Raw genomic sequence first — 27,501 nt, 5'->3', positions numbered from 1 at the left:
GACTGTTAGTGCAGATGTTCAGGACGTTGGCTGATTTAAAGAGCGAATGCCAGCATGCCATTTATCAAAGATATCAAAGTCTTTGACCTTTTTTTTCCCTTTTAAGTTAATAGAACCCCGCCTTGCGAAAATATTACTAACATCGCATGACATGAATCGCGGTGAACTCTACTAACCTTCTGGTTTCCCCGTTTTTTTCAGCGTCTGACAACAAGGGGCGTTGAATGAATTACTCTCCTCTGGCTGGATGCGACAGCCCGGCCTCTTTTCTCATTGGATTGCTCGGCCAGACCAAGCCGTCAGCCCATGTGGCGTGGCGGGGCAAATTGAGAGACATTTAAATTCACCAGAGGATAGAAGGAAGCAGTCAAGTGCGGATGCTGCTTTTCACTTCGTTGGTAGTCGACTGAGTAAACCCGCCCACCGTGGAGCAACAAACGGAATAAACGAGGGAACACATGCCCCAGAAGCACATTAGCATCTCATCTCAGCGGTTGTTGCTATTTACTTAGAGGAAGAAATACGACACAGGTAAGCGCGCTAACTGTTTCCAGCTAGCGGATTACATCCTTTTGGCGTAACTCAATTTTACATTCTTCACTACGTCTGTTTGAACTGTTCGACCTTACTGTACATATTTGAAATATTATTTGGGTTCTAAGTGGTAAGAACTGTATTGGTCAACTCAGCTTAGCCTCGTGATGTGGTGCAGTGATGTTGATAAGTCACATTAATTAATCGTCTTTCGAAAGTGGTTGTACACAATTTGTCGCCCTGTGTGGCATATGGGAACGGGGCATATTATGTAATGGAGGTGTCCACCATATTCGCAGAAAACAAAACTTTAAAGTATTTACATCCTGGTTTTCATTGCTTGACAGTTACTGGCCGGAGTTTATGACTGCTTGTTGAAACTGGGTGAACCAAATGAAGTAACACAAGAGTGAAGAGTTTCCCAAGCAGGCTGAGGAATTAATTGTGTATGTGCCAAAAGTGGAAGGGTGGGCATGAAGAAAGCCTGAATGGCACATTCAGCTTTCCAAAAGACATCAAAGTCGTAGAAACTAATTGGACAGCTTTGATTGCCAATCAAGCAAAGGCACTTACTCACAGAAATTGTGTTTTTCTCAAAACACTTAGAATTAGTACATTTATTGTTAAAAGACTGCATAATATGAATGTCAGATTTCAGAATACTTTCTTATCCATAAGCAAGGTGTGGGAGAACTGTATTAATGGGAAGTCAAGTACAATAATGCATTTGATGCACCCATCGCCTCGACATATTAATTCACTGTGATTATTATATCACTTGTGGAGTATAAATTTGGCATCCCCACCCCCACTCCTACCCCCTACCGCCAACTGTGATGTCATTTTCAGTCGGCAGCAAGTGGCAAAAAGCTGCACACTGAGATGAATCAAAACAGGTGAATTTTGCAGCTTTATGAATATTTTACAAATGCAAAATTGAGCAAAATATCATGTTTAGATTACTCGGGTTGCTTAGAACACGTTATTGTAAAGAGCATTTTAGACTTTAATTTCCTTTTAATGGCACTGTTACACAGTAAGGTGGCAAACATGTCAAGCCCCCATTTCTCCAGAAATATTTCACACCACATGACAAAACATGTTACAATAGCTATTGAAACAATCATGAGCTTGTCTTTAAATCTCTGAGAGAATGTGAAACGAAATCTGGACATGTTTATTATAACACAAAGCAAGAAGCCATGACTCTGGAAACAGGTGACTACACAATGTTACAAAGATATATTTGTAATTAACAAAAAATAACTGGCAAAGTTATACAATTGGATAAGTACCCCTTTCTGATGACAGTTTGAGGCACACTAGTTTTCCACAGCTAGTTGAGAATCACTGATGTAAAGCATGTTTATCCTCCTCAGGAAGAGATAGAGGATCATGTGCTTTCTCTCTTCCAACAGGTTGTATAACAAGTCATAACTTGTTTTGCTGCTTGGTGACTTAATCACTCAAATTTCCTCAATGGATGCTTTCGTAGAGTTAACCTGAGTCATGGCACGATATCTCAAATGTGACATGGAGAGTCATAACTGAAGTCATTCCCATCTCATGACAATGTCTTGCGTCCGCATAAAAGTATTTTGTTTGTTACATTCTTTCAACATTTATTTGAGGGTTTGAAAAAAAAATCAGATGCTACTTTAAGTAGGCACACACTGTTCTACACCAGTTATTTCCTATTGGAGTCCCTGAGACTGCAGTCCTGCAATGAAAGAAAAAAAATAACTTTTATTAGTCCCAAAATTGGGAAAATAATTGAGATCAAATTAATGAGATGAGGAGTATTGATAATAAAATTCAGCCAATTCTCTAGCTACATTGAAGTTATTTATGATTCTATTCACAATAGATAAAATACAGATGATGCTAGGACACATCAGAGGCTGGATGTGTTCGAGCATCCGGTCTCTGATGCTAGAACAGAATGTATAATTTTGCTTTGTCACATCCAGGGTGTTTGCGTGTGAGCCAGGTCTGGCTAATGTCTGGTGCTGCAGTTGTTACTTTAATCCTAATGAGAGTGCATCTTGGGAACCTCAATCCTATCAGGAAAGGTTAAGGACAATTGTCACCGAAATAGACTCATCAAAGAAGAGCACTAGTGCAGATATTTTAAGATTGTTCTTTACCCTTTGGATTCTTCCGGATTTTATTACATTTATTAATTTAACACAAATTGCTTTTATTTGGAGGGAATTTGAGCATGGTGACCTACTGTATGTGTTGAGACCATTTGCTTAAACAGAAAGCCATGGCCCAGAAAGGAGGAACAAAGAGCAAGACAGACAGACACCCCCCCATCACGCATGCACACACACACACACACACACACACACACACACACACACACACACACACACACACACACACACTACATCGTCTGCTGATATTGCTCTTTCATGCGAATCATCATTTCCAAACCTGCCAGTCAAAGCCAACACAATTACACATGCCTTGGTGCAAAACCGTCTTCAATGTGACTTTACATTGTACATTGAATGGACATTGTACAGTTTGTGTTTTGGTGTGGTTAAAAACAAACCTTCTCTATTGGATTTCTTTATTGCTGGGGTTGTAGTATTAGTACAGTGGTAATATCACAAGCTAAAATTAAAAAAAAAAACCTAATGAGCAAATTCTCTCCTATTTGTTTAGCAAAATACTTGCTTCCCCCTGCTTATGGTGGAGGATGAATGGAATCTGACCAATTAGCTTCTTTTGTTCACAGAAACACAACATGGATGACGTAGTCATTGCAGGCATATCGGGCCGGTTACCTGAGTCCAACAACCTGGAGGAGTTTTGGGAGAACCTTATCAATGGTGTGGACATGGTGACGGAGGACGATCGCAGGTGGACTCCAGGTGAGTTCATTCGATGGCGTTTGTTTAGTGGCTTGGCTGCGGAATCGGCGTGAGTTGTTGTCACAGAACCAACTCCACCAACAGCTAACAAATACAGTGTCTAGCTATACGCTATTATCTACGTTGTGTGAGGACACAGTGCTGTTTTACAGGAGTTCCAACAGTCTTTGAGTTGGTATCTTATAGTATTCTACGTAGTATGTTAAAGCAAAGATACCAAACCGCCAGTCTGCGAACCCCTCCATGGATCGAATGGTACCAGGCCGCTTGGGCCCCACCTGAAATAATGATGTTTTGGAACTAATTTAGTTCATCTTTTTTGTTTTTTTCTTCAATGAGGAAGTAAGCAGGTGAACATATAATTAGCACCTGTGTGTGGTATGAAGGTGTTTTTCTTTATTGACATTAGGACTGGCCCAGAAAAATATTTGAACTATTTGATGGTTAATATTAGAGTTCTGCTAGGCTACCATCAATATTGGCTTTTTTGTTTGTTTGTTTTTAACAAATGTTGTTTTAATTTTTTCTTCATTTCAGTTTGTTGAGTGTTTTTTTTGCATCAAGAGTAAAGCTTCTCTAATTAGTGAAATGCCTGATTTTTCATATTTCGTAGTTTGCGTTTGGCGTGACAAATACTTTCACCTCAGCCTTTCTGATCTCGTAAGCAAACAATAAAACAACATTCCCAGTTTCACTCGCTTTTTGTGACCACTGTGTGATGATATGCAAGGAACTGTATGTAGAGTTATATCTGTATGTATTTAGAGATTGTGGTTTTAAAATGTCCCTACAGTATAGTGCAAATAGACTGAGCTAGATAAAAACAGTCACAGACTGATAAGAAGCATGAAGAATCTTAAACTTGTTGGGTTTTTTTTTTTTTTGTTTTTTAACTTCTGTTTTGGCTTGTTTGTATTAATACAGGCCTGTATGGTCTTCCAAAAAGAAACGGCAAACTGAAAGACATCAGCCATTTTGATGCATCATTTTTTGGAGTCCATCCCAAACAAGCAAACACCATGGACCCTCAGCTCCGGCTTATGCTAGAGGTTGCTTACGAGGCTATAGTCGATGGAGGTAAGGACCCAGAAACTTTCTCAATGAAAAATGTTGAGTGGTGTTGCAAAAGGTATTATTTTATTGGTTTGCTGGAATGTAAAATCTGATTGAAATCACAATCCTTCTTGATATTTCTGATGAAAGCCTGATAATCACCTTGTGTTGTTATGCAGGACTAAACCCCATGACATTGCGCGGCAGTAAAACAGGTGTTTACATTGGGGTGAGTGGCTCAGAGGCAGGCGAAGCCTTCAGCAGAGATCCAGAGGAGCTTCTTGGTTACAGCATGACTGGCTGCCAGCGTGCCATGTTGGCCAACAGACTCTCTTACTTCTTTGACTTCAATGGTACCCACATGGCATTATGCACTAAATATTTCTCTTTCCGTGTTCAACCCCATGCCATAGTTTATTTATAATCAATTATCTCAGTCTCAGATCGCCTGAATTAGTGATGATCACTTTCTGAGCATCATTTGTGAACACCACATGGTTGGCGGTATTTTTGCTTTGAGTATGTCATTTCTCCCATTTTGTCCTTCTGCAGGCCCCAGCACAGCTATAGACACGGCCTGCTCCTCCAGCTTACTCGGTTTAGAAAATGCCTTCCGAGCTATTCGCTTGGGCCAGTGTGATGCCGCCTTGGTCGGTGGAGTTAACTTGCTCCTAAAGCCAAACACTTCTGTACAATTCATGAAACTTGGCATGCTAAGTCCTGATGGCACCTGCAAGTCCTTTGATTCCTCAGGTAAAACATTTTTATTAGGTATTCAATAAATTTGCATTTTATGTGGTGGTTTCCATACATGTTGATATTCTTATTCTATTGTGAAGGTAATGGATACTGCCGTTCTGAGGCCGCAGTGGTGGTGTTGCTGACCAAGCGGTCGGCAGCTCGAAGGGTGTATGCCACAGTGTTGAATGCTGGCAACAACACAGATGGATACAAAGAACAGGGTGAGGGGGTCCACTACTACATTATGGCACAACAGCGGCATGTTTGGTTGAATGGTTTTAGTTACTTCTCACAAAGGAGGGAATGACAGAAATTAGGTCAGTGCCTCTAAGAATTTTTTTTTGTTAGTTTTTGTTTTGGTTTTTTTTTTTTTTTTTGGGGGGGGGGGCGTGAATGCGACTGGTTTGGTAATTGACTGGCAACTAGTGTAGGGGGTACCATGCCTCAAACAAAGTCTGAGACATTTGAATGTGAGACTTGTATTACAGATTTCTCTTTGTATTGTAGGAGTAACGTTTCCTTCAGGTGAGATGCAGCGATCTTTAGTTCATTCTCTCTATCAAGAGGCAAATATCACATCTGAGCAGGTCGAGTACATTGAAGCACATGGAACTGGAACAAAGGTCTTTAATTATGACCGCCTGTATTTTTATTTTTTTTTAACCTAAACCCTAATTTAACTTCTGACTGAGTTATAATTGGGTCTGCATTCAAGTAGGATGTTGATGCTCTCAATTGTCAGGTTGGTGACCCACAGGAAGTTGGTGGTATTGTCAGTGTGTTCTGCCAGTCAAATCGGGAGCCGCTGCTTATTGGATCCACCAAGTCCAACATGGGCCATCCAGAACCTGCATCTGGGTTGGCTGCAATAGCAAAGGTAAGTGAGATAATGCAGTGATTTGTTTGGTTGATAAAATCAATACAATATTAATTTGATTTTTTTTTAAACTCACTTATTTTGTTCCAAGGTTTCTATCATTGTCAAAAAGATACAATATGTCTTTTTTGGGGTCCAAAAAGAGTTTTTTCCTGAAGTTACATGCAAAGAGAAACTTAGACACTTTAGACAAGTGTATTAAAAAAAAAAAAGACAATGCTTGGATGTGTATTAATGTTTCAAAGAGTTTAGAATAAAAGTGTGAGCAGTGTGCAGCAATCTGACCACAAAGTAGTCAAGTTTTAAACCATTCCTAAATAGTTGTATTGCATAATATTTAACCACCTGTGAAGACAAGGTTGTTGGTTGTGCCTCGGAATATCAGTGGCCTAAATAATCTAATCTTTATATGCTTTCTTTATCAAAGAGGAGTTGCATTGTTACCAGAGTTTGTGTACACAAAGCATACCAAATGGTTTTCGATCAGAAAAAGGTCACACAGAGTACATCAACAAGGCATAGAAAAAAAATGAGTAAATTGAATGTATTACCGTAAATAGGTATGCAAATAAATGTGATGAATAGTATGAAAAGCTTTCCAGCAGTTTTGAATTGAATACATAGTCTTAGGTCGGTGTTGATATCAAATGTTCAAAGTACCCCCATCCCCCACCCCACAAAAAAAAGGAACATACATAGTTGATACTTAAACATCAAAATTCCAGAAGGGTTTGGGTCAGTATGTCGTTTGTCATAATCGACTGCTAACTTGCAAGGATACTGAGTGGTTAGATGTCAAAGATCCGTTTTTATTGGCCTGACAGTTAAAGAAGTTAACTCATTACCTGCCATTGACAACTATACAAGTCAGAAATACCTTTGAACGGGACTCTCCTTGAATAAGTAAATACACTGTTGCTTTACTATTTTGTATAAGAAATCATTACAACAAAGAAATATTTAGGATAATTAGTTTACAGTTCAGAAATGCATTTTTTTTTTCTATGTGTAGGTATTGCTCTCTCTGGAGAATGGAGTGTGGGCCCCCAACATACACTTCAACAGTCCTAACACTGACATTCCTGCGCTCACTGATGGTCGTGTCCAAGTTGTTGACCGGCCCATACCTGTACGTGGTGGCATCGTAGGCATCAACTCCTTTGGATTTGGAGGTTCAAATGTTCACGTGATCCTTCGTCCCAGTGAGAGGTGTGGTCAGACACAGGGTGACATGAGCACACCAACCAGGACAATTGCTCGAGTAGTTCAGGCTTGCGGAAGGACAGAGGATGCTGTGAGCTCACTACTCCAAAAAGGAAAGGAAAACAGCACTAATGACAGCTTCTTGTCTTTGCTCAATGAAATTTCTGGAAGTCCTACTGCTGCTATGCCGTATCGAGGCTACACACTGATTGGCTCTCAGACCGACAGCACTGAAGTAGAGCAGGTGCAGGCCACTCCCAGGCCACTCTGGTACATATGCTCAGGTGAGACCATAAAGGGACATTAATTTCCAATAAACAATAATCTGAAAAACTATTTACCTCTGTGGCGAGACTGACAATAGCACTTTTGCGTTGTGTGGTATCACAGGTATGGGCACACAGTGGGCGGGCATGGGTCGCAGCCTCATGCAACTACCAGATTTCAGAAAATCCATAATGCAGTCGGACATGGCTCTGAAGGAAACTGGTCTGGTCGTGTCCCGCCTTCTAATGGAGGCCGATGAGGCGACTTTTGAAGACACGGTTCATGCCTTTGTTGGTCTCGCTGCCATACAGGTGAGGTGCAACTGTTTTGCCTGTGATGAAATAAAAAAGGTAAATAGAAAAAAATGCCTTTTTAACAGTTATATGTTTTGTGGTTCACCTGGTTGCAGATAGCGCAGATTGACCTGCTCAGTAAGATGGGTCTCCAACCTGATGGGATTGTGGGACACTCTGTGGGAGAGCTGGCTTGCGGCTATGCAGATGGCTCCCTCAGCCAAGAGGAGGCCATCCTGGCTGCGTACTGGAGAGGGTGTTGCATCAAAGAGGCAGATCTTCCTCCTGGGGGCATGGCTGCAGTGGGTAAGAGCAAGCACTCATCGTACTCGTATGATTTGATTGTTCACACTAGTGGCTCATCCCATTTCTCTAATTGCATGTTCTGAAGTCCTCGCTCGTTTGTTTATTTATGCTAGCACCTCCCACCAAAACTTCCAAAATAGAGGATTAGTGATTAGCATGTTCTGCCATTCACATTGTTATCTGGGATAGTCTCCAGTTCATCAGTGACCATAATCAGAACTGAACTGCCATAGAAAAAGGATGGATGGATGGATGATTTGTATGTTTCAGGATTGACCTGGAAGGAATGTATAGCTCAGTGTCCTAAGGGTGTAGTCCCAGCCTGCCACAATGCTGAGGATACAGTCACTATCTCTGGTCCTCAGGTTAGACATCTTTGCACATACATTTGTGGAATCACAAAAAGTAACACTTATTTATTTATGTTTTTTTTTGTTTTGTTTTGTTTTTTTTTTTGGTAGAGGGGGAGGGTGGCACACGGATGACCCCAGGGAAAAGACTTTGTTTTTGTCATGTGAAGTGTTATTGCAATAAAATAAGAATTATCTTTTTTTTTTTGTAAAGTTTCAGGCACTTTGATGCACTTGGTTATTTTTTTCTGTTTTAGACTAAGCTGTAACCGTATAAACACTGTAAAAAATAATGAACAGTTGCTGAAAATTGATTTGCATCCTTTTTTCTTTTGCTAATGTTAAAAAGGATACAAGTTTAGGTAGATTTATACATTTTTTATAGATAGTAATCTTATTTACAGTCAGTGCAAAGTTTTCTCTTTCCTAGGGGGAGCTTGGCAAAATATGTTTAAGAGGCACTACTCTAAACTGATATGATGTGTTCATTCATCAGGAGGCAGTCAGAAAATTTGTGGCGGAGCTCCAGCAGCAGGGAGTATTTGCAAAAGAGGTCCGCAGTGCTGGGGTGGCTTTCCACTCATACTACATGGAATCTATCGCTCCAACCCTCTTAGCTGCCCTAAAGAAGGTAGTCACAATTTCATAAACAGCATTGTTTCCTAACATTATTTCATGGCTTTGTTTTAAAAATGCTGAAGGTTTGTGTGTGTGTATGTGTGTGTGTGTGTGTGTGTGTGTGTGTGTGTGTGTGTGTGTGTATATATATATATATATATATATATATATATATATATACAGTCGGCCCCCGCCTTACGAGCACCCTGATTTACGAACAATTCGCCTTACGAGCGTGGATCAGGGGGATTTTAGTCCTCCGCTTACGAACAAACCTCTCGCCTTACGAGCATTCCGACAATCCAGCCATTGAGTATGTAGAAATGTTCTCGCTAAACTGCGTCATCAATTTCAGCAGGTGCGTCATCTAAAATCAACAGTAGATACTTGTGGCGGTTACGTGAACGCTATTGGTCTTACAACGTCACACTGACTGTCTCACTCACGGTGTCTAAATATAATTACCATTTAAGTGTAGTGTTTGTACAGCTAAAGGGAAAAACAGCTGACATGAAATTAAATGTGCCGATTGCAGGACAAAGAATTGTCATTGGTTTAAATGTGTGGTTTTTTTTAAATTAATTGTCAATACATTCCAACCGTTTAAAAAAAAAGTGCGAATAATTATCAGTCAGTCAAGGAGACGCCAATATGCTATTGGTCGATTAAGGTCACCCGGTCTCACTCACGGAGATGCTATTGGCCGGCGTCACACGTCAATCACAGAAATGCCGATATGCTATTGGCCGAACGCCTTTATCTAGCTTGATGGGACAGGATGGAAGGAACGAGAGAAAATGAGTGAAAAACGGAATGTTTTGAAGACTTTGCAAACTTTATCTGTTAGACATAGCTTCTAAAATTACTAGCAGCGGTAAAGGAAGAAATAAGAGGATGATGTTTTAGTATCTCCGTGATTTGCACCCTGACTGAAAGAGTTACTGTAACACTGTAAGACCAATAGCATATTTGCGTCGCCGCGTTGAGTCCGAGCGATGGTCCGCTCTCTTTCACTGGTGGTATTACGGTACCATATAGTAGATGACTGACATAACTGCAAGTCATGTTAGTCGAGGAACCTCCCAACATGCTTTGAGGCAGCGACACTGTTGCAGTTCTGTGAGCTGCACCTACCAGTAAATTAATGCTCGAACAAGCTGTAAGTGTGGTGCCTTGTTAAAACAACACACAGAAATTCTCCCCTCCGCCACCACCGAGCTCATTTGACATTGGGAAAAACAGCTGACATGAAATTAAGTGTGCCGATTGCAGGGCAAAGAATTGTCATTGGTTTAAATGTGTTTTTTTTTTTAATTAATTGTCAATACATTCCAACCGTTTAAAAAAAACGTGCCAATAAGTATCAGTCAGTCAAGGAGACACCAATATGCTATTGGTCGATTAAGGTCACCCGGTCTCACTCACGGAGATGCTATTGGCCGGCGTCACACGTCAATCACAGAAGTGCCGATATGCTATTGGCCGAACGCCTTTATCTAGCTTGATGGCACAGCTGGTTGGGATGGAAGGAAGTAGAGAAAACCCTGACTGAAAAAGTTACTGTGACACTGTAAGACCAATAGCATATCTGCTTTACAGTGTTGACTTGTGCTTATCTCATCTTAAGTCATGTCTTTCCAAAGGTAAAAGTCATTTTTCCTTTGCTGTTGTTATATATTGCAATTGTACAGTAGATAATGTCACTCAATATCATTATATGTATACAGCGTGATGTATTACCCAAGGCTTCTGCGCGCGTTGCACGCATTCTCGAATTAACATGGGTTAGGATTGCCCGCTATACGAGCAATTCGAGATACGAGCGTAGCCGCTGAACGGATTAAGTTCGTAACCCGGGGGCCCACTGTATATATATATTATTTATTTATTTCCTAACTCTTTGGTATAGGTCATTAAAAATCCAAAGCTGCGTTCATCCCGTTGGGTGAGCACTAGCATCCCTCAGTCGGAATGGGGAACTCCTCTGGCTCTTCACAGCTCAGCTGACTATCATGTCAACAACCTTGTGAGCCCGGTCCTGTTCCAGGAGGGACTCAGCCTGGTGCCTGACAATGCTGTTGTGTTGGAGATAGCGCCTCATGCACTTCTTCAGGTTATTATTCATCATTAATTGTATTATTTTATTTAAGAACCCTTGTATTCTTAGATAAGTCACCAAGATAATGTATGGTTAGAAGTTTGATTAAGAACATGGATTGTTATTAGACTATATTGTTTGACACATACCATAATTTTATTTCACTAATTAAACTAAAAAGACACTGCAAAGATGATTGAATTTATCTCAGATTTATTTTGCAAGACCTCATTATAGCACAGTCATTTGTTTTGATAAAAATTAAATAAGAAGTGCTTAGTGTGTGAATGCAGAGTATTCACTGAAACTGAGAAAATAATTGTGTAAAACTCATGTTTTGTAAAACAAAAGCTTTGAAAAGGTTCAGGAATCGCTTGGACAACAGATTTGTTTTTTTTTCCCCAAAAAAATATAATCTTTCAGGCCATTTTGAAGCGTAGCCTGAAGCAAACATGTTCTTCACTTCCGCTCATGAAGAGAGGTCACCCCAACAACCTGGATTTTTTTCTATCAAACATTGGCAAGCTTTACATGAAAGGGTGAGTAAATGTCTCACTTTGCCTGCATTCAATGACATTGGTTCTCCTGGAGGATTGTTCTGATTACTGACTGATATTGCAATTCTTTGTGCATTTCTTTAGCATCGATATAGATGTAAATGCTCTGTGTCCAGAAGTTAAATACCCTGTACCCGTTGGCACCCCTATGATTTCTCCCTTGGTGCAGTGGGACCATTCTCAGACATGGGATGTCCCTAAAGCAGAGGATTTCTCCTCTGGCTCTGGTTCAAATTCGGCAATTGTCTATAACATCAGTATGTACTGTACATTAGCTTTTCTTTTCTTTTTTTCTTTTTTTTTTCTTTTTTTAATTCTGGAAAATGTTTTCACGAACCTATTGTTCTCGATGTCCAACTTTTAACCAACAGATATAAATCCAGAATCTCCAGATTATTATCTAACTGGACACTGCATCGATGGGCGTGTCCTTTACCCAGCAACAGGTTACTTGGTGATAGCCTGGCGTACCTTAGTGAGAAGTCTGGGGCTTGTCATGGACACCACGCCTGTGACATTTGATGATGTCACTATCCACAGGGCCACAATCTTGCCAAAGACTGGTGAGCAGAAGAAGCCTAAACCTAATGCTGTTGAGTGATATGGGAATCTCGCTGCTTTAAAAATAAATAAATAAATGAACCCAATAAAAATGGATGAAAAGCATGTTCCCAAAATGAGATAAAAGCTACATTTAAAAATGATTGTTTTTGCCTTGCCAATTTATGTGTGTAAATGTTAACATTTAGGCTACCAGGCTAAGAAAAGTATTGTAACAGCCTTAAATTCGTGTTTGTAAAACTTTTTTTTTTCCAAAAATAAGAAAAAATAATTTCTCGCAATCTTGAATGAGACCTATCAAAGCCCACCTGTAGAAGTCGGTCTGAACAGTGACAGTTTTTGACATTTTTGTTCTTCACAGGACTTGTCCAGTTGGAAGTTCGTTTCATGCCTGCTACAAACAAATTTGAAGTTTCAGAGAATGGTAACCTTGCTGTCAGTGGTGAGTAAATGAAGCGACAACATAAATGATGTTCTGTTAAGAGTTTACTTCTCATTCAAATTTTCCAAGGTTGTTGTAAGGTTGTTTTTTTTTTCTTTTTTGGTTGAAGCTTTGATCCAAAAATGTAGGCATGCAGTACAATGTTCCAACAAGTTTTCTGTCATATTCAGGAAAAGTCAGCATTCTGGAGGATGCAGACCTCGAGTCGTTCCATAAACAATTGGATCAAGAAGCTACCAAAGACAATGAGGACCCCAAAATGAAACTTGTGACACATGATATATACAAGGAACTGCGACTGCGCGGCTATGATTACGGCAAGACTTTCCAAGGCATATTGGAATCCAACAATGCTGGTAAGATTTTGGGTTTAATGTGTTACTTGCTTTGGGCTTATTTTGTGCAGTAGAAATGTAGCCAAGAAAGTTACCATTTTGAGCGTGATCCAAATTTATTGACATCACTCATTTATAACTGTCATGAATGACAGATGACAATACTGCAACTTACAGAAAAAGGTTTGGGGGTCTGGGATGATATTGGTGCTTAGTTTACTGATAGCTTGTTTACGGTCAGGTGTGTGTGTTTGTCAAATGTCAAATCAGCTGTTGCAAATATTCTTTCTCCAGGAGATAGCGGGAAGTTGCAGTGGACTGGAAACTGGGTCACCTTTCTGGATACCATGCTGCAGATGATTGTCGTAGGACTCTCTGGCCGTAGTCTTCGCTTGCCAACTAGAATTCGCTCAGTATGGATTGATCCTACTATTCATCTGGAAAAGGTCTGCGAGTACACTGATGGAAAACAAGGTATGCATTGCACTCTCACTTTGAGTTGAATTCACATTGGATACTAATAGATTCAACGTTTAAAATATGAAAAAAAATGTTTTATTATTGAGGCTATACATGGAGTAATGTCATCCTAATAAAACTTAAGGTTGGATCATCACGCTTTTTCTGCCAAATTCTGATAGCTGTGACAGTCAACGTCAACCGCTGCCTTGACAAAATCACTGCTGGTGGAGTACAGATCAGCGGCCTTCATGCAACGGTGGCACCACGCCGGCAGCAGCACCAGAACCCCCCAACCCTGGAGGAGTTCCTATTTGTTCCCTATTTTGAGACGGAGTGCCTGACCCTGAATGGGAAGCTGGCAAAGCAGTTGAAACTTTGCAAAGGTACTCATTTAAAACCTCATCTTTCTTGTTAGTATAAAATATGGCATTTAACTTGTGGAGTAAAGTTTTATCTGGAATGTATTTATTTATTCACTTCGATGATATGGCCATCTCTATGTTCGGAATTTTTACACTGTTGATTGACCATAATCAACATTTTATAGATCATAGAATAAAAAATACATCTTGGAATTGTCTATTAGGATCATGGCTACAATGAGTAATTTTTTAAGCTATAAAAACAACGAACATGGTAATTGACACTTTATTTTCAATCTTTTGTCATTTTCTGTCATGTCCTATCAAAGGATATACATAAATTGATGGGCTATGAACAGCTTTGGCCTTATTTTAATTAGCTGAGCAGCCTTTTGATTTTGTGGACCTAATTTAGCATTTTAGTTAACCTCATACGTTACCAGTCCACAAAAGAAAAATGTCAGCCCATTATCCATTTTGTCATTGACCCATTGTCTCCATCTAGGATTACTCCACAAACTGCAGCAAAAGTTGGCCCCTCATGGTATGACGCTCTGCATCCCAGGGCTACAAGGGGTGCAGGAAAGCTTCCCTCCTAGCCCTGAATTGTCCGAGCCTTGCTTGATCCGGTTACTCACCATGCTGTGTGACCTGGAGCTGAATGGTAACCTTAGTTCAGAGCTGGAACAGACAGTGGAAAGAGAGCGAGCATGCTTTCTACAAGACTGTATGCTTCGGGGCCTTTTGGATGGCCCAGCCCTACGACACTGTGTCGACACTGCCATGGAAAACAGCATACCTAGCAAGATCAAAGTCTTGGAAGTAAGAAACTGGACAAACGGGAAAATTTGTCAAATAATATAAAATGCCACTGTACATCTGTAGTCAATAAATATTTGCAATTCTTTTTTTCTTATGCACCTCTGCGCCAGGCACTATCCAGTGATGGGCAGCTCTTTTCCCGTGTTTTAGAACTCCTCAATATCCAGCCCATGTTGCGTGTGGACTATGTTGCCACAGATGTCAACAAGGATCTTCTGGCTCCCCACCAGACTCACCTGGAAAAGCTTGCGGTCACCACAGCACAGTGGGACCCTCTGTTGGGCCCAGCTCCTGGAGGTTCAGTAGGAGGGGCTGACCTGGTAGTATGTAATCATGCCTGGGGCCCTCTGAGGGTAGATCCTCATCTTCTGGTGACAAATCTAGCTTCTGGAGCCAAACAAGGGGGATTTGTTCTTCTCCACACATTGCTTAAAGGCGAGACTCTTGGGGAAACAGTAAGCTTCCTCTCCAGGGTCAATGACAACAACAGTCCGCAAGAACTGCTCACACAGGTCAGTGGAGAGAATACGCAAATCCCCTTATGGTTACATCAAAATTTTTCTTGGATGTGTACAATCTAGCAGTTGCAAGTGTTAAATCTGAAAGCTTGATTAATACTGACAATAGAACTTAATAATCTTTAACACAGTGTACACTGAATCATTTGTGTAAAAGGTGCAACTCCTTTAACCAGGGTTTCTGACAATGACAGCATTTTACACACGTTACATGTGATGGCCTTTTTCATCAATGCACTTAACGGTTGCTCACGCAAAAGGTGTTTATCCCAGCATGATTTTTTTGCATACTTTAAATGCATAAAGCAATAATGTTGGGTCATTCTCTCTAGGCTGAGTGGCAGCGAGTGTTTTCTGAAGCATCTCTCAGCCTGGTGGCTGTTAAGAGGTCTTTTTATGGCTCAGTGCTCTTTCTCTGTCGCTGTCCGGCTCCTGCCCAACAACCAGTTTCACTTGTTGTACATGGTACTGACTACAAGTGGGTGGAAACACTCAAGGTTAGTTCCGCTGCTCCTTCTGGGATTTTGTTATGCCCAGCAGTTCACCATTTATCAGAAGGTCAAATATCAATGTCCCCCTTTTATCTTTATGTTTCTTTGTTGCTTTCTTTGGCAGACCATACTTGCAGATCCATCAGATTCTCCAGTGTGGCTGACTGCTTCTCAGGCCCACTGTGGCATTGTTGGAATGGTCAACTGTCTGCGGCAGGAGCCAGGTGGCCACCGAATACGGTATGGCACGGCCTCATCACAATAGAGAAAGTATGTATAGAACACATTTCACTACATGTGTTAGGAAATTAAGTTTGTTTATTTTGCTTTCGAGTATATATTTTTTTATTGGATTTGGACAGGTTTCAGGCCCCATTAGTAGTGGAATTTTTTTAAATGATCAAACCTTTTTTTTTTTTTTTTTTTTTTTTTACATTACAAAAAGCAAGTATGATAGCATGGGGTAATGGATACATTCATATACGCTTATATACTTGATCTATCTTGATTTACGATGTAGCCTTTTTGGTAATTGCCCTCCTTTGTTCCTCATTTTGCAGATGTGCATTTGTGACAAATCTAAACGACTCATCAGAAACGCCAACGCTCCATGTTGATGATCCATCCATGCAGGCGGTGTTCAATGGAGACCTTGTCATGAACATATTTAGAGACGGTTGCTGGGGTGCCTTTAGACACCAGCTAGTGACTCTTGGTATGTAATGTGCTCAGACTAATTTTGTTTTATTCCTGACCTGAGTTGACTGTTAATTAAGGTGGCTTTTGAAACCATGTATTATATAAAATTAAACACACTTTCATAATGTTGTGTACAAAAATTCATGAACATTTTGATGGGACATTTAACATTGCTAACCTATGGTGAATGAATGTTTTTGCGTGTGTTTGTTTTATAGATCAAAACGGAGAGCTGACAGAGCATGCCTATGTCAATGTCTTGACTCGAGGAGATCTTTCATCACTGAGCTGGATTGCTTCGCCACTCCGCCATTTTGTTCCCTGCAACCCCAATGTGCAGCTGTGTCGCGTCTATTACAGTTCACTCAACTTCAGAGATATAATGCTTGCCACAGGCAAGCTGCCACCAGATGCTATTCCGGGTAAAGCCTCTATGAAAAACGGCATTAAAAATGCTTCCATTTCTAATAACTATATTAACATTTACTGAAAATGTACACCCTGTTTCTACAATGTTCCAAATATGCAGGTGACCTAGCACTGCAGCAGTGCATTCTGGGTATGGAGTTTTCTGGTCATGATCCTGATGGCCGACGTGTGATGGGACTTTTGCCCGCTAAAGGCTTGGCAACATGCGTGGATGCTGATAAAAGATTCCTGTGGGATGTCCCCTCTAGCTGGTTAGTATGTTAGTATGGTTTATTCACCCTCTACGCAATATCACCAAACGGAATTATGTACTAGATGCTAAAACAATAGAGGGCCAAATACCGATCCCAGGGAGACTCCACATGTGTTACTATACTCAAAGGTCATATTGCCATGAATACACTGTGCATCTTCTCTGAGATGAGCCTGAAATGCCAACTTTGTAAAGAATGTGATGATCAAGGGCCAAAGGCATATTATTGATGAGGTTTTCTTTCTGTGCAAACTCCTTTTTTTTTTCTATGTAGGACACTGGAGCAGGCTGCCTCAGTGCCCGTGGTCTATGCCACAGCCTACTATTCTCTTGTGGTTCGCGGCAGGCTGCGCCCTGGGGAGAGTGTCCTCATCCACTCAGGATCAGGGGGGGTTGGGCAGGCCGCCATTGCCATTGCCCTCAGCAAGAAATGCAAGGTCTTCACAACAGTTGGTAAGTTGTTTATTGGTGAAGGTGAAGTTGATTTTTTTTATCCACAGGTCGAATTGATTTCATCATTCTTTGGCATTCATGTTTGTAGGCTCAGCAGAGAAGCGTGCTTTCTTGCAGGGAAGGTTCCCCCAACTCTCAGCAGACTCTTTTGCTAATTCTAGAGACACATCTTTTGAACAGCACATCCTTCTCCACACCCAGGGAAAAGGTTTGTTTCATCGGTCATGGATAATAGTCTGGTTTAGTTATTAGGTTTAGTTATATGGTATTAGCAGATGCTAATACCATATTTCTTTGGATCGTCTATGTATGTGGCCCACTTCCAATACTCTGCAATGCATTTGTCAGGTGTTAATGTGGTGCTGAACTCTTTGGCGGAGGAGAAGCTTCAAGCCAGCATTCGCTGTCTTGCACGGCATGGACGATTTCTGGAGATTGGCAAATACGACCTTTCCAACAACTCCCCACTTGGTCAGTAAAAAGACAAGTAGCACTCAATAAATCCACATGACTGGCTTGAGTTCATGACTGAAGTCAAATATTTCTCCCTCCAGGTATGGCTCTGTTTTTGAAGAATGTAGCATTCCATGGCATCTTGCTGGATGCTCTCTTTGAAGAGGGCAATCATGAGTGGGAGGAGGTATCACAGCTGCTTCAGGAGGGCATTGCAACAGGGGTAGTCCAACCTCTAAAGACCACGGTGTTTCAGAGGGACCAAGTCGAGGAGGCATTTAGATACATGGCCCAGGGCAAACATATTGGCAAGGTCCTTCTGGAGGTTAGTCCCACTTCTCACCTTTAATCTCAGTCTCTCATTTGACAGTGTTTCCGTTGACCCCAAATCAACATTTCAAATAGGTTATTATGATAATACACCTAGAAATATCAACAGAACATGATGCATGGAAAAGCACAGGTTTTAACACAGATTTATCCTTTGACTGTTGTCTCAACACAGGTGTGTCATGAGGAAAGAGACACATCAGTCCATTCGGCACACCCTTTAACTATCCCAGCCCTCAGTCGTACCTACTGCCTCGCCTCTCACTCCTACATCATCACAGGGGGACTTGGGGGCTTTGGCCTCGAGCTTGCTCAGTGGCTGACCGAAAAAGGGGCCCGCAAATTAGTGCTTACTTCCAGATCTGGGATCAGGAATGGTAAGGCATTATCAGAACAGACTTCAATCTTTTTTTCTTTTTTTTTCTTTTTTCTTGCCTTACATGACCGACTTAAAGCTGCACACAAACAGCCTGTGAAATTGTGTTTTGTTCAACTTTTAACAGGTTACCAGGCAAAGCGTGTAAGTGAATGGCAACGACAGAATGTGGAGGTGTTGGTATCGACAAGTGACGTCAGCACGCTTGAGGGGGCAGAAAAGCTCATTGCTGAGGCCTGCAGGCTGGGCCCAGTTGGTGGCATCTTCCACCTTGCCATGGTAAAATCATGTTTAAAACTAGAGGAGAGCATCAATTTGAGTTATACTTTAAACAGTTAATGTGTTTGTACTGTATTCAGTTTTATTAGCTCTATCACATTGGCCTCTGGAATGGGATCAGGCAGTTCATTTAGTCAACCGTTTTAATTTAAACGTGGTATGAGAAGACCTTTGAGAAACTGATGTTTTTTTCCAAATTTGGAGTGCCCAATATACTAAGTATTTTTACAGTCTTTCTTGTGTCTCATGTCTGCAGGTTTTGAAAGACGGCTTGTTGGAGAATCTGACTCCTCAGCAGTTCCTCGACGTTAACAAACCTAAATACGATGGCACCATGAATCTAGACAAGTAAGCTACATGTTTTTTTTTTTCTTTTTTTTTTAGTCTTTAGAAAATAGATGCGCTGGAAGGAGTGGATTCAAAGAAATGCCACTGAGATGCTTTCACTCCTTCTCCAGAGTCACAAGAAAATCTTGTCCACAACTGGGTTACTTCGTTGCATTCTCATCAGTCAGCTGCGGGCGCGGCAATGCCGGCCAAAGTAATTACGGTTACGCCAACTCGGCCATGGAGCGTGTGTGTGAGAAGCGTCGTCACGATGGCCTTCCTGGACTCGCAGTCCAATGGGGGGCCATTGGCGATGTTGGTGTAGTGCTGGAGACGATGGGTGGAAACGACGCCGTGATCGGCGGCACCCTGCCACAAAGAATCGCCTCTTGCCTGGATGTGCTCGACCACTTCCTGTGCCAGCAGAGCCCAGTGATGTCAAGCTTTGTTCTGGCGGAGCGAACCATTGTAAAGAGCGAGGCAGGGAACCAGAAGAATTTGGTAGATGCTGTAGCTCACATTCTGGGTAATTTTCCTAAACTGGATTTGATTTTGACATGAAATTTGGGAGTGGAAATGAAAATTGGTCAATGTTTTTAGTGTTATGCCACCAGTGTGTTGCGCCTCCTCCTCAGGCGTACGGGATGTCAGTAACCTCAATGCCGATGCCTCGTTGGCTGACTTGGGCCTTGACTCGTTGATGGGTGTGGAGGTTCGCCAGACTCTCGAGCGAGACTATGACATTGTTATGGCCATGAGAGAGATCCGGCAGCTTACCATCAACAAGCTGCGTGAACTGTCCAATAAGAAGCCAGAAGGATCAAATGGTAACATTACATCGTATATAGATATTCACATATATCAATAATTTTCAATCGAATTGAATGTTCAATTTCTCCATGCTACAGCAAGAAAGGACGTCATTCGAACGTTGTCAGAGTCTAGTCTAACAGATCTACTAGTCAACCCAGACGACCCCACGGTGACGTCACTAAATGACGTGCAGAACCAGGAGAGACCGCTGTTCCTTGTCCACCCGATTGAGGGCTCTATTGCTGCCTTCAAGACACTTGCCTCCAAGCTTAACGTGCCTTGCTTTGGCTTGCAATGTACCAAAGGTATAAGACAAAACTTGTATGATTATTGTGCCTTTAAAAAAAAAAAAAAAAAGTATTGATCAAGATCATAACTTTGCTCCCCAGCTGCTCCACTGGACAGCATCCAGTCTCTTGCAGCATACTACGTGGATTGCATTAAACGTGTTCAGCCAGATGGGCTTTACCGAATTGCCGGCTACTCATTTGGTGCCTGCGTGGCGTTTGAAATGTGCACTCAGCTGCAGAACCAGAAACGGCCAGTGGAGAATCTCTTCTTGTTTGATGGCTCACATTCATATGTAGCAGCCTATACACAGGTTAGATGTTTATTTAAATATTCACATTAGGGTCCAGATCTCACCAAAATTTAGAAATGACTTTCTTTAAGATTTCTGAAAGCAGTTGACCTAGAAAACCTTTTTTTTTTTTTTTTCCCCAAATGCTCAATATTATTTGATTTCCATCATCGTCAATGAAACTTTTGCTTCAAATAAAAAGTTGTTTATTGTTTATGTTAAACCCTGATAACACTTTTGCTCATTTCTGACATGTTATAGAAGTAATGCCATGTTTTTTTTTTACAAAAAATCCAAATGAAAACATTTATTAAAAAATCGGATTAATCGTCAAAAGATTTAATAGAATGCTCAGCTTGTAAATGTCACATGACCAAACCCAGAAAAGAGGTGAGTCGTGTTGTCATTATCTGAGCCTTGGTTAAGTTACATTTTGGAAGACAAAAACCTGGCATTTGAAAAAGGGTGTGTAGACATTTTGTACCCTCTATAAATGGGTGAACAGCTAACTCTGTTTATCCAGTAAGGTCAATTACAATGACCGAATATTTTGGTTACAGAGCTACAGGGCCAAGCTGACACCTGACAAAGAGTCCGAGGCTGAAACCGAAGCCTTGTGCGCCTTTATCCAACAGTTCACAGACATGGAGTACAGCAAGGTAAACATTTCCGTGGCTTCATTATTGTGGCAAAGGGTTGGTCAAGAAAAACGTGCAAACGCTTTTCATTCGAATTGTCGTCTCCCTTACTTGCTCATTAGCTGCTGGACACTCTTCTTCCGCTGCCGGATTTGGAGGCGCGCATCAACACGGCCGTTGACCTTATCACAGCCACCCACAAGAACATAAGGCGGGACTTGCTGAACTTTGCGGCATCCACCTTTTACTGCAAGTTGAAAGCAGCAGACAGTTACGTCCCTGCCACCAAATACAACGGCAACGTGTTGCTGCTCCGCGCCAAAACCAGCAGCGAATACGGGCAAACCCTGGGAGCCGACTACAAGCTCAGCGAGGTATCGTATGGTTACATGTTCTGTAAACGTTCCATGACATGTTACATATCATACTGTGATTTTTGTTTCTCAGGTATGTGACGGCAAGGTATCAGTCCACGTGATTGAGGGTGATCACCACACCTTTTTAGAAGGAGAGGGAGTGGATTCCATCAGCAGCATCATTCACAGCTCGCTGGCTGAGCCAAGAGTCACAGCAAGAGAGGGTTAAAAAATGTATAACACTTTCACATTCCCCACCCATATTTTTGTTAGGGTATGTGTTTAGCTCGGTTGAATGCCTAAATATGCACACCACACGTTTACATGTTGTGCCATTTTCCCATCTTAACCGTTATTTAACATTTTCCTCATCATATCATACTTTTTTAAATAACGTTGATTTGAAAGAAATTCACTCGCTCGTCAGACTTGATGAAGCTGCTGTCTAAATCCACTGGGCAAAAGATATGTGCTGTGAACAGAGATAGGGAAATGTCCTTGATGGTATTTTAAGGAATTTCTACACTGAAAGTTAACGAACTATAAAATCAGATAGATGAGTCATTTTAGATCTATCTTTTTTTATCTAACACTTGTGTGCAGCTATTGAACACTTGTGTGCTTCTATTGTCACATAAATACAGGGTATTGTAGCGATAATGAGATACAGCAATGGAAGTATACGAAAAGCAGCACTTAACATGTGTTTGCGGCATTTCTGTCAGTATTATTCCAAAACGGGCGTTTTTTTTTTTTTGTTTTTTTTTTTGGGGGGGGGGGGGTGTATTACCATCAAAATTTGTGTTAAACTTCACAGTAAGGTAATTACAGTTACCCCAATTCATAATGAAATAAGGCCACTTTGGACCACATGTGAACTTAAAAGGTGAAAAAGGGTAAGTCCAGCTTTTTATTTATTTTTCAATAAAATTCATGACAAAATATCTTTCTCTTGAATAAAGCAATACAGAAGGACCTTTTGTGGTTGTGGTACTACTGTTACAGGGTTAAAAAATAAGTATGGGTATGCTGTTGAACTCAGAAGTGTTGCGCTATATAAACATCTTACAAGTACTGGTACGCATTTAAGTTCTCCATTACTAACACCCATTGTATGTGGACCTTACCCCCCCCCCCCCCAGTTTGTAGGTCCTTCCATATCCTGGTATCTGCAATCTCTGTTAACTAACTGTATCAGGTCTATTACCTCCGGCAGGTAGTCAAGTCTTCTGGAAGAAACAGCTCACATGATCTCTGAGACCAGAGTTCTGGTCAATGAAGGGTTGCTTGTAAGAAGACTGAGAAAAACTTTTAATTATAGAACAATGTATTTCTAAGATGTATTGTTGCAGCTAATAAAAGCTTCTCACAAAGTGTTTCACAAAACTTGTTATTTCCTGGAAATTGTAAAATCTCCATAAAATGAGTGTAATTCAATATTTTCTTTGGACATTTTTTTAACAGGTCTAACAATATTGAATATTTTTTGTGGACAAATAATTAAATTAGTGATTATTTTTTTGTGAACAGATCTCTGCTGTAATCCCAAAAGATGTTTTATGTTTAATGTTTTTCTGTGGACAAATATTCATGATATCTGATCAAAAAAAGGACATTTTAGGTTGTTTTTTTTTTTTTTTTTTTGGGGGGGGGGCAAAACAAATGAAGTTTGAAGGGTTTTAAAGTTGAAAAAACACAGATGGCATATTTAAGTATTTTTTAACCCCAAAATGCTTTTCACTGGTTAAGAGGTACATGGATGAAAACATTTCACAGGGGACAGACACATCACTGGAAAAAGGTTGAGAACCAGAGAACCACTGTTAAAGTGACAATATGTTAAGATTTAGACCGTTTTTCGTTAAAAATTAATATATTAAATGATTATCAATGTAAAAAAAACTTGCAAATGAATGTGTTCTTTACGACCAACATGTTGCAAATGTTGTATGTTGCAAATATAATCGTAGGTCTCGTTATTAAATTATATTCTACGGACAGCCGGAGAAGTGTGTTTTTCTACATTTACCGTAATGCCCCACAAAGCTTCCACGGACGCATGCAATGTTTTTGTATTTGGACGTCCTTAACAGGCTTCAAACCATCGAACCCGGACCTGTTTAGTAGTTACACCGGAAGTCAACACAAAGATTTGTGTTTTCCTTCTGGGCAGGGACTTCAATGGGTTTATAATCGGGCTGAACAAATGGATGAACGGGCTTTTGTTTGACCGCACCCTTGGGTTTGTAGTCGTTTGTTTGTATGCTTATTATAACGAATTAAATCCTGCCGTGTATATTTCCGATTGGTTACTGCCACTTGCCCGTTTGTCTTATTTTCTCTTCAGTTATCATCTCGCTCAACTCCAGTGAGTTTGCTTCCTCCTGACAGTGTCTCTGGTCGCTTATACGATCGCTCACTATTTTTGTCCATTATGTGTTATCTACAGCTGAAGACAGTGATTTTTGTGGCTTGGGTGCTGGGTTACGTCGTCTTTCTGCATTCCATCAGGATGATATGGACGGCTAAGTATGCTCGAGGTCCGCTGGCACGGTCACTTTTAGTTAACATGGTGAGCGAAGGGGAAGGAACGTCGATGGACACGCAGGAGGTAGAGATTTTTTTTTAGCAGCGCAATGAAATACGTCATCAATATTTATCTTTGCTCGTACTATTGGTTATGATTTTCAAGATTTCATCTTTTATTTTTGTTTTATTGGTACAGTGAATACGTGGTTTACAAGTCGGCTGTATAGTTCTGAAATTGACGGTTCAAGCCCGTGATCTAGCTCTAGCCCAGGTCTTTACCTGCAAAGTACGTTGCATCCTGTATGGTTATAGAGAGTTTTCATTTTGAGCTTACATGTTTTCATCTTCTTCATTTCTTTTTAGTGGTACAAATGCTGCCCAGATCTTCTAGGGGAGTCTCTTCGACCTCTATTTATTCAGAGTCATCTGGATTCGGGCACCAAGGCTTTCCTCAAGCAAAGCATTGAGAAGTCGAACTGGTTGTTCACTCAACTTTATCACTCCTTCGTATCATCTGTCCTTACCCCTCTGGTGTCGCGCACTTCAATCAACGGGTGAGTTCATTAGGAAGAAAAGACAGCGGTCTTCGTTTTGATATGTGGCATACTTTTCTATTCCTGTACTTTCCTGCTTAGGTTTCTGGGCCGTGGGTCCATGTTTGTGTTTTCCGTGGAGCAATTCCAGAAACTTCTCAAGGTCGGACCAGACTGGAAGGCAGAGAAACTTCTGGACCTTGGAGCCGGTGATGGTGCAGTCACAGAAATTATGAGAGGCCATTTCAGAGAGATTTATGCTACTGAAGTCTCGCCACCGATGAAATGGCACTTGCAAAGGAGGAATTTCAAGTAAGGATTTTGCCAAAACCTTTGTGTATTTTCATTGTACTAACAGATGTAATGTTATTGTATCTATAATCCTTTCCAAAGTATGAGACAAAAATTCAGAGTTCTTAGCTTTCATTTTATTGAAATTTTTTCGTCCGTTGTTAAAAAAAAAAAAAACACTGCGCTAAACATGTAAAATATTGCCTTTCAAATCTTATACCTTGTTTTGGAAATGTGATCCGCTACTGCAAATAAAAGGAAGTTAAAAATGAATACTTAGCACACTGTGTTGTTTGATCACAGATTGATAGGTATCGACGAGTGGCAGCGGAGTGGCCTTCAGTACGATGTCATCAGTTGTCTCAACCTGCTGGACCGCTGTGAGGATCCTTTACATCTCTTGCGGGATATCAGGCGATCGCTCGTTCCCCGCACTGGACGACTCATTCTAGCTGCTGTTCTTCCCTTCCAGCCCTACGTAGAAGTTGGTCAGTACAAATTACACTCATATATTAAGGCTAAATGACTTTATTGATGTTATCGTTTATTTAAGGACTAGCTATTTATCTTTGGGGGGTTTTTTTCACCAATTTTTTTGAAAGGTGGGAGATGGCAGCGGCCACAAGAACACTTAAAAGTACAAGGAAAGACATGGGAGGAGCAAGTGACTAACCTGTCACTTGATGTCTTCCAAAAGTCCGGATTTGAGGTAGAGACAGTGACCCGCTTGCCGTACCTCTGTGAAGGGGACATGTACAATGATTACTACGTTCTCGACGATGCAGTTTTTGTTCTTAGAGCGTCAAATGTGAGCGAGGAGTCCGCTCAATGAAAAACAAAGTTTGGTGTCGTGCTGCAACGATTTTGTCAAAATGAACTCTGATTGGGTGAGTTGGATGCCAATCTTAGGTTTTATATTTGATTTTATATATGAAAAAAACGCGGAGGAGGCACAGGTTTTGTGTGACAGATACCTCGTCATTTTGAAAAAGGTCACTTTATTCCCATACCCCAAAGAGGATATACTGTGTCGTGCTGTAATATGTTATTGTGTGGGAAGTGATTAACAGATTATTTCTGTTTCCATTTCAATGTGAAAAACGATATTTTTTTTACCGGATTTTTATGACATTGATTTCATTCTTACATACTGTATATGCTAAAGATAGTATAAAGTTCCATCAAGTGAAACCTTGTTTTTGTAGAAAAAACATTTGTGGTGAAATTCAGTAACTGAATATGTACAGGTTGAAAGATAAAACCATGTCGGAATGAAACGTCAAAATGTGCCATTATTACTTTTATCATATGAACTCACAAATACCCAGTGAAAGGTACCAGTATCATTTCGGTGCTGTTAGGCAGAAACCCTGTATGTCAAAATATATTAAATTTCATAGTTTTTTCACAGATTGATGCAATAGTTTGTTTTTTTTTAATCACTCTTTATAACAAAACCACCTCAAGGGGTTTCCATTGACCCACAGAAGACAAATAATAAAAAAAATTTAAAAAAACATGAGCTTACAGGTGGAAGATCAACTGTCTGAGTGGTGTCATAAAGATCAAACAAGATGTTTGGTTTTTTTTTGAAGATATTGTAGAGATGCAAGTATTCCACCCTGCAGCAGCAATTCGTTTGATCAACTTTTGGAAAATGATACTCTGAACACATCTCTTTTCTTTTAATGCAATGTATTTTTATTTCATTGATTTTATGCTGCTTAAATGGTGCTACATAAAACAACAATGAGCATACTCATCACATTTTTGTGAATATTTTATATGTATTTTTAAAGGACAACACTGAAGAAATGACAGTTGCAGTACAGCAGGGAACAGCTGTAAAACATGTCTAACTGTAAACCACCACCACCGCCCCCCCCCAAGAAAAATTAACACAGCCATTAATGTTTTGATGCAATAAAAAAAAAAGTATAACAGGGAGGGGTTGTAGTCACTTTTGTGATCATGTATATTGTTGGCAATACATTTATTGCTTAATGTTTTATTGAATCCTGACACAAATATTAGTATTATAAGAATCCAATGAGTTTCTAAATAAAGAGAATATGATGGTGTTGTGAAACTTGTGCTGCGTGGAGTGGGACACCCAATTACCTTCATTTTATTTACAAATGCCATACAATCTTTCTATTTCCTTACATACAAAAACATGATGTGATATAACACATTTATTTACACCGTCTTGAAATTCATAGTGTGTTTTAACAAGAAAAACTATCTAAATATTGTACACTGGGGCTTTTAAGTCTACACGCCAACGTAAAGAAATTCCGAGTTTTTTGTGAAAAATAAACGCAACGCGCGTAAGGCAAAAATTATGCTAAATAAGTAACCTCCTCTTCTAATTGGTTGAGCTTGGAACC

At 40.5% G+C, this 27,501-nt stretch overlaps 2 protein-coding genes across 3 annotated transcripts; both read left to right on the top strand.

The window, feature by feature from the left end:
- Positions 1 to 367: 367 nt before the first annotated feature.
- fasn (fatty acid synthase) lies at positions 368 to 23,134 on the top strand. Its single transcript, XM_088438204.1, has 42 exons — positions 368 to 531; positions 3,281 to 3,416; positions 4,341 to 4,493; positions 4,649 to 4,822; positions 5,022 to 5,222; positions 5,309 to 5,431; positions 5,718 to 5,833; positions 5,953 to 6,087; positions 7,100 to 7,574; positions 7,681 to 7,868; positions 7,967 to 8,156; positions 8,427 to 8,521; positions 9,003 to 9,137; positions 11,034 to 11,237; positions 11,646 to 11,761; positions 11,864 to 12,036; positions 12,151 to 12,342; positions 12,702 to 12,782; positions 12,953 to 13,138; positions 13,412 to 13,591; positions 13,759 to 13,962; positions 14,447 to 14,763; positions 14,874 to 15,275; positions 15,614 to 15,778; positions 15,897 to 16,012; positions 16,333 to 16,487; positions 16,690 to 16,893; positions 17,001 to 17,151; positions 17,428 to 17,606; positions 17,695 to 17,814; positions 17,955 to 18,077; positions 18,161 to 18,384; positions 18,565 to 18,766; positions 18,893 to 19,044; positions 19,301 to 19,392; positions 19,503 to 19,897; positions 20,007 to 20,198; positions 20,280 to 20,489; positions 20,574 to 20,785; positions 21,325 to 21,423; positions 21,525 to 21,776; positions 21,850 to 23,134. The coding sequence occupies exons 2-42, from the start codon at positions 3,290 to 3,292 to the stop codon at positions 21,985 to 21,987; spliced, it is 7,548 nt and encodes a 2,515-aa protein (XP_088294330.1). The 5' UTR covers positions 368 to 531; positions 3,281 to 3,289; the 3' UTR covers positions 21,988 to 23,134.
- A 749-nt stretch (positions 23,135 to 23,883) lies between these two features.
- On the top strand, positions 23,884 to 26,869 carry mettl9 (methyltransferase 9, His-X-His N1-histidine). 2 transcript variants are annotated; one of them, XM_088438209.1, is made up of 6 exons: positions 23,884 to 24,126; positions 24,208 to 24,369; positions 24,651 to 24,841; positions 24,923 to 25,132; positions 25,415 to 25,599; positions 25,714 to 26,869. In XM_088438209.1, the coding sequence occupies exons 2-6, from the start codon at positions 24,271 to 24,273 to the stop codon at positions 25,941 to 25,943; spliced, it is 915 nt and encodes a 304-aa protein (XP_088294335.1). In that variant the 5' UTR covers positions 23,884 to 24,126; positions 24,208 to 24,270; the 3' UTR covers positions 25,944 to 26,869. The 2 variants fall into 2 exon arrangements, with proteins under 2 accessions (XP_088294335.1, XP_088294334.1); XM_088438208.1 differs by lacking the exon at positions 23,884 to 24,126 and having other exon boundaries at positions 24,146 to 24,369.
- Positions 26,870 to 27,501: the final 632 nt, after the last annotated feature.

Source organism: Hippichthys cyanospilos, chromosome 17 (genome assembly GCF_059441005.1).
Source record: "Hippichthys cyanospilos isolate Australia breed blue-spotted pipefish chromosome 17, RoL_Hcya_1.0, whole genome shotgun sequence".
Lineage (NCBI taxonomy): Eukaryota > Metazoa > Chordata > Actinopteri > Syngnathiformes > Syngnathidae > Hippichthys > Hippichthys cyanospilos.
Note: the sequence above shows the minus strand (reverse complement) of the source record. Positions and strands in the feature narration are given on the sequence as shown.

Coding starts and splice junctions, on each gene's coding strand:
- fasn (XM_088438204.1), top strand. CDS start 3,290: ATGGATGACGTAGTCATTGCAGGCATATCGGGCCGGTTACCTGAGTCC. Junction 14,764..14,873: donor GCAAGATCAAAGTCTTGGAA/GTAAGAAACTGG, acceptor CCTCTGCGCCAG/GCACTATCCAGTGATGGGCA. Junction 15,276..15,613: donor CGCAAGAACTGCTCACACAG/GTCAGTGGAGAG, acceptor CATTCTCTCTAG/GCTGAGTGGCAGCGAGTGTT.
- mettl9 (XM_088438208.1), top strand. CDS start 24,193: ATGTGTTATCTACAGCTGAAGACAGTGATTTTTGTGGCTTGGGTGCTG. Junction 24,842..24,922: donor TCGCGCACTTCAATCAACGG/GTGAGTTCATTA, acceptor TTTCCTGCTTAG/GTTTCTGGGCCGTGGGTCCA. Junction 25,133..25,414: donor TTGCAAAGGAGGAATTTCAA/GTAAGGATTTTG, acceptor GTTTGATCACAG/ATTGATAGGTATCGACGAGT.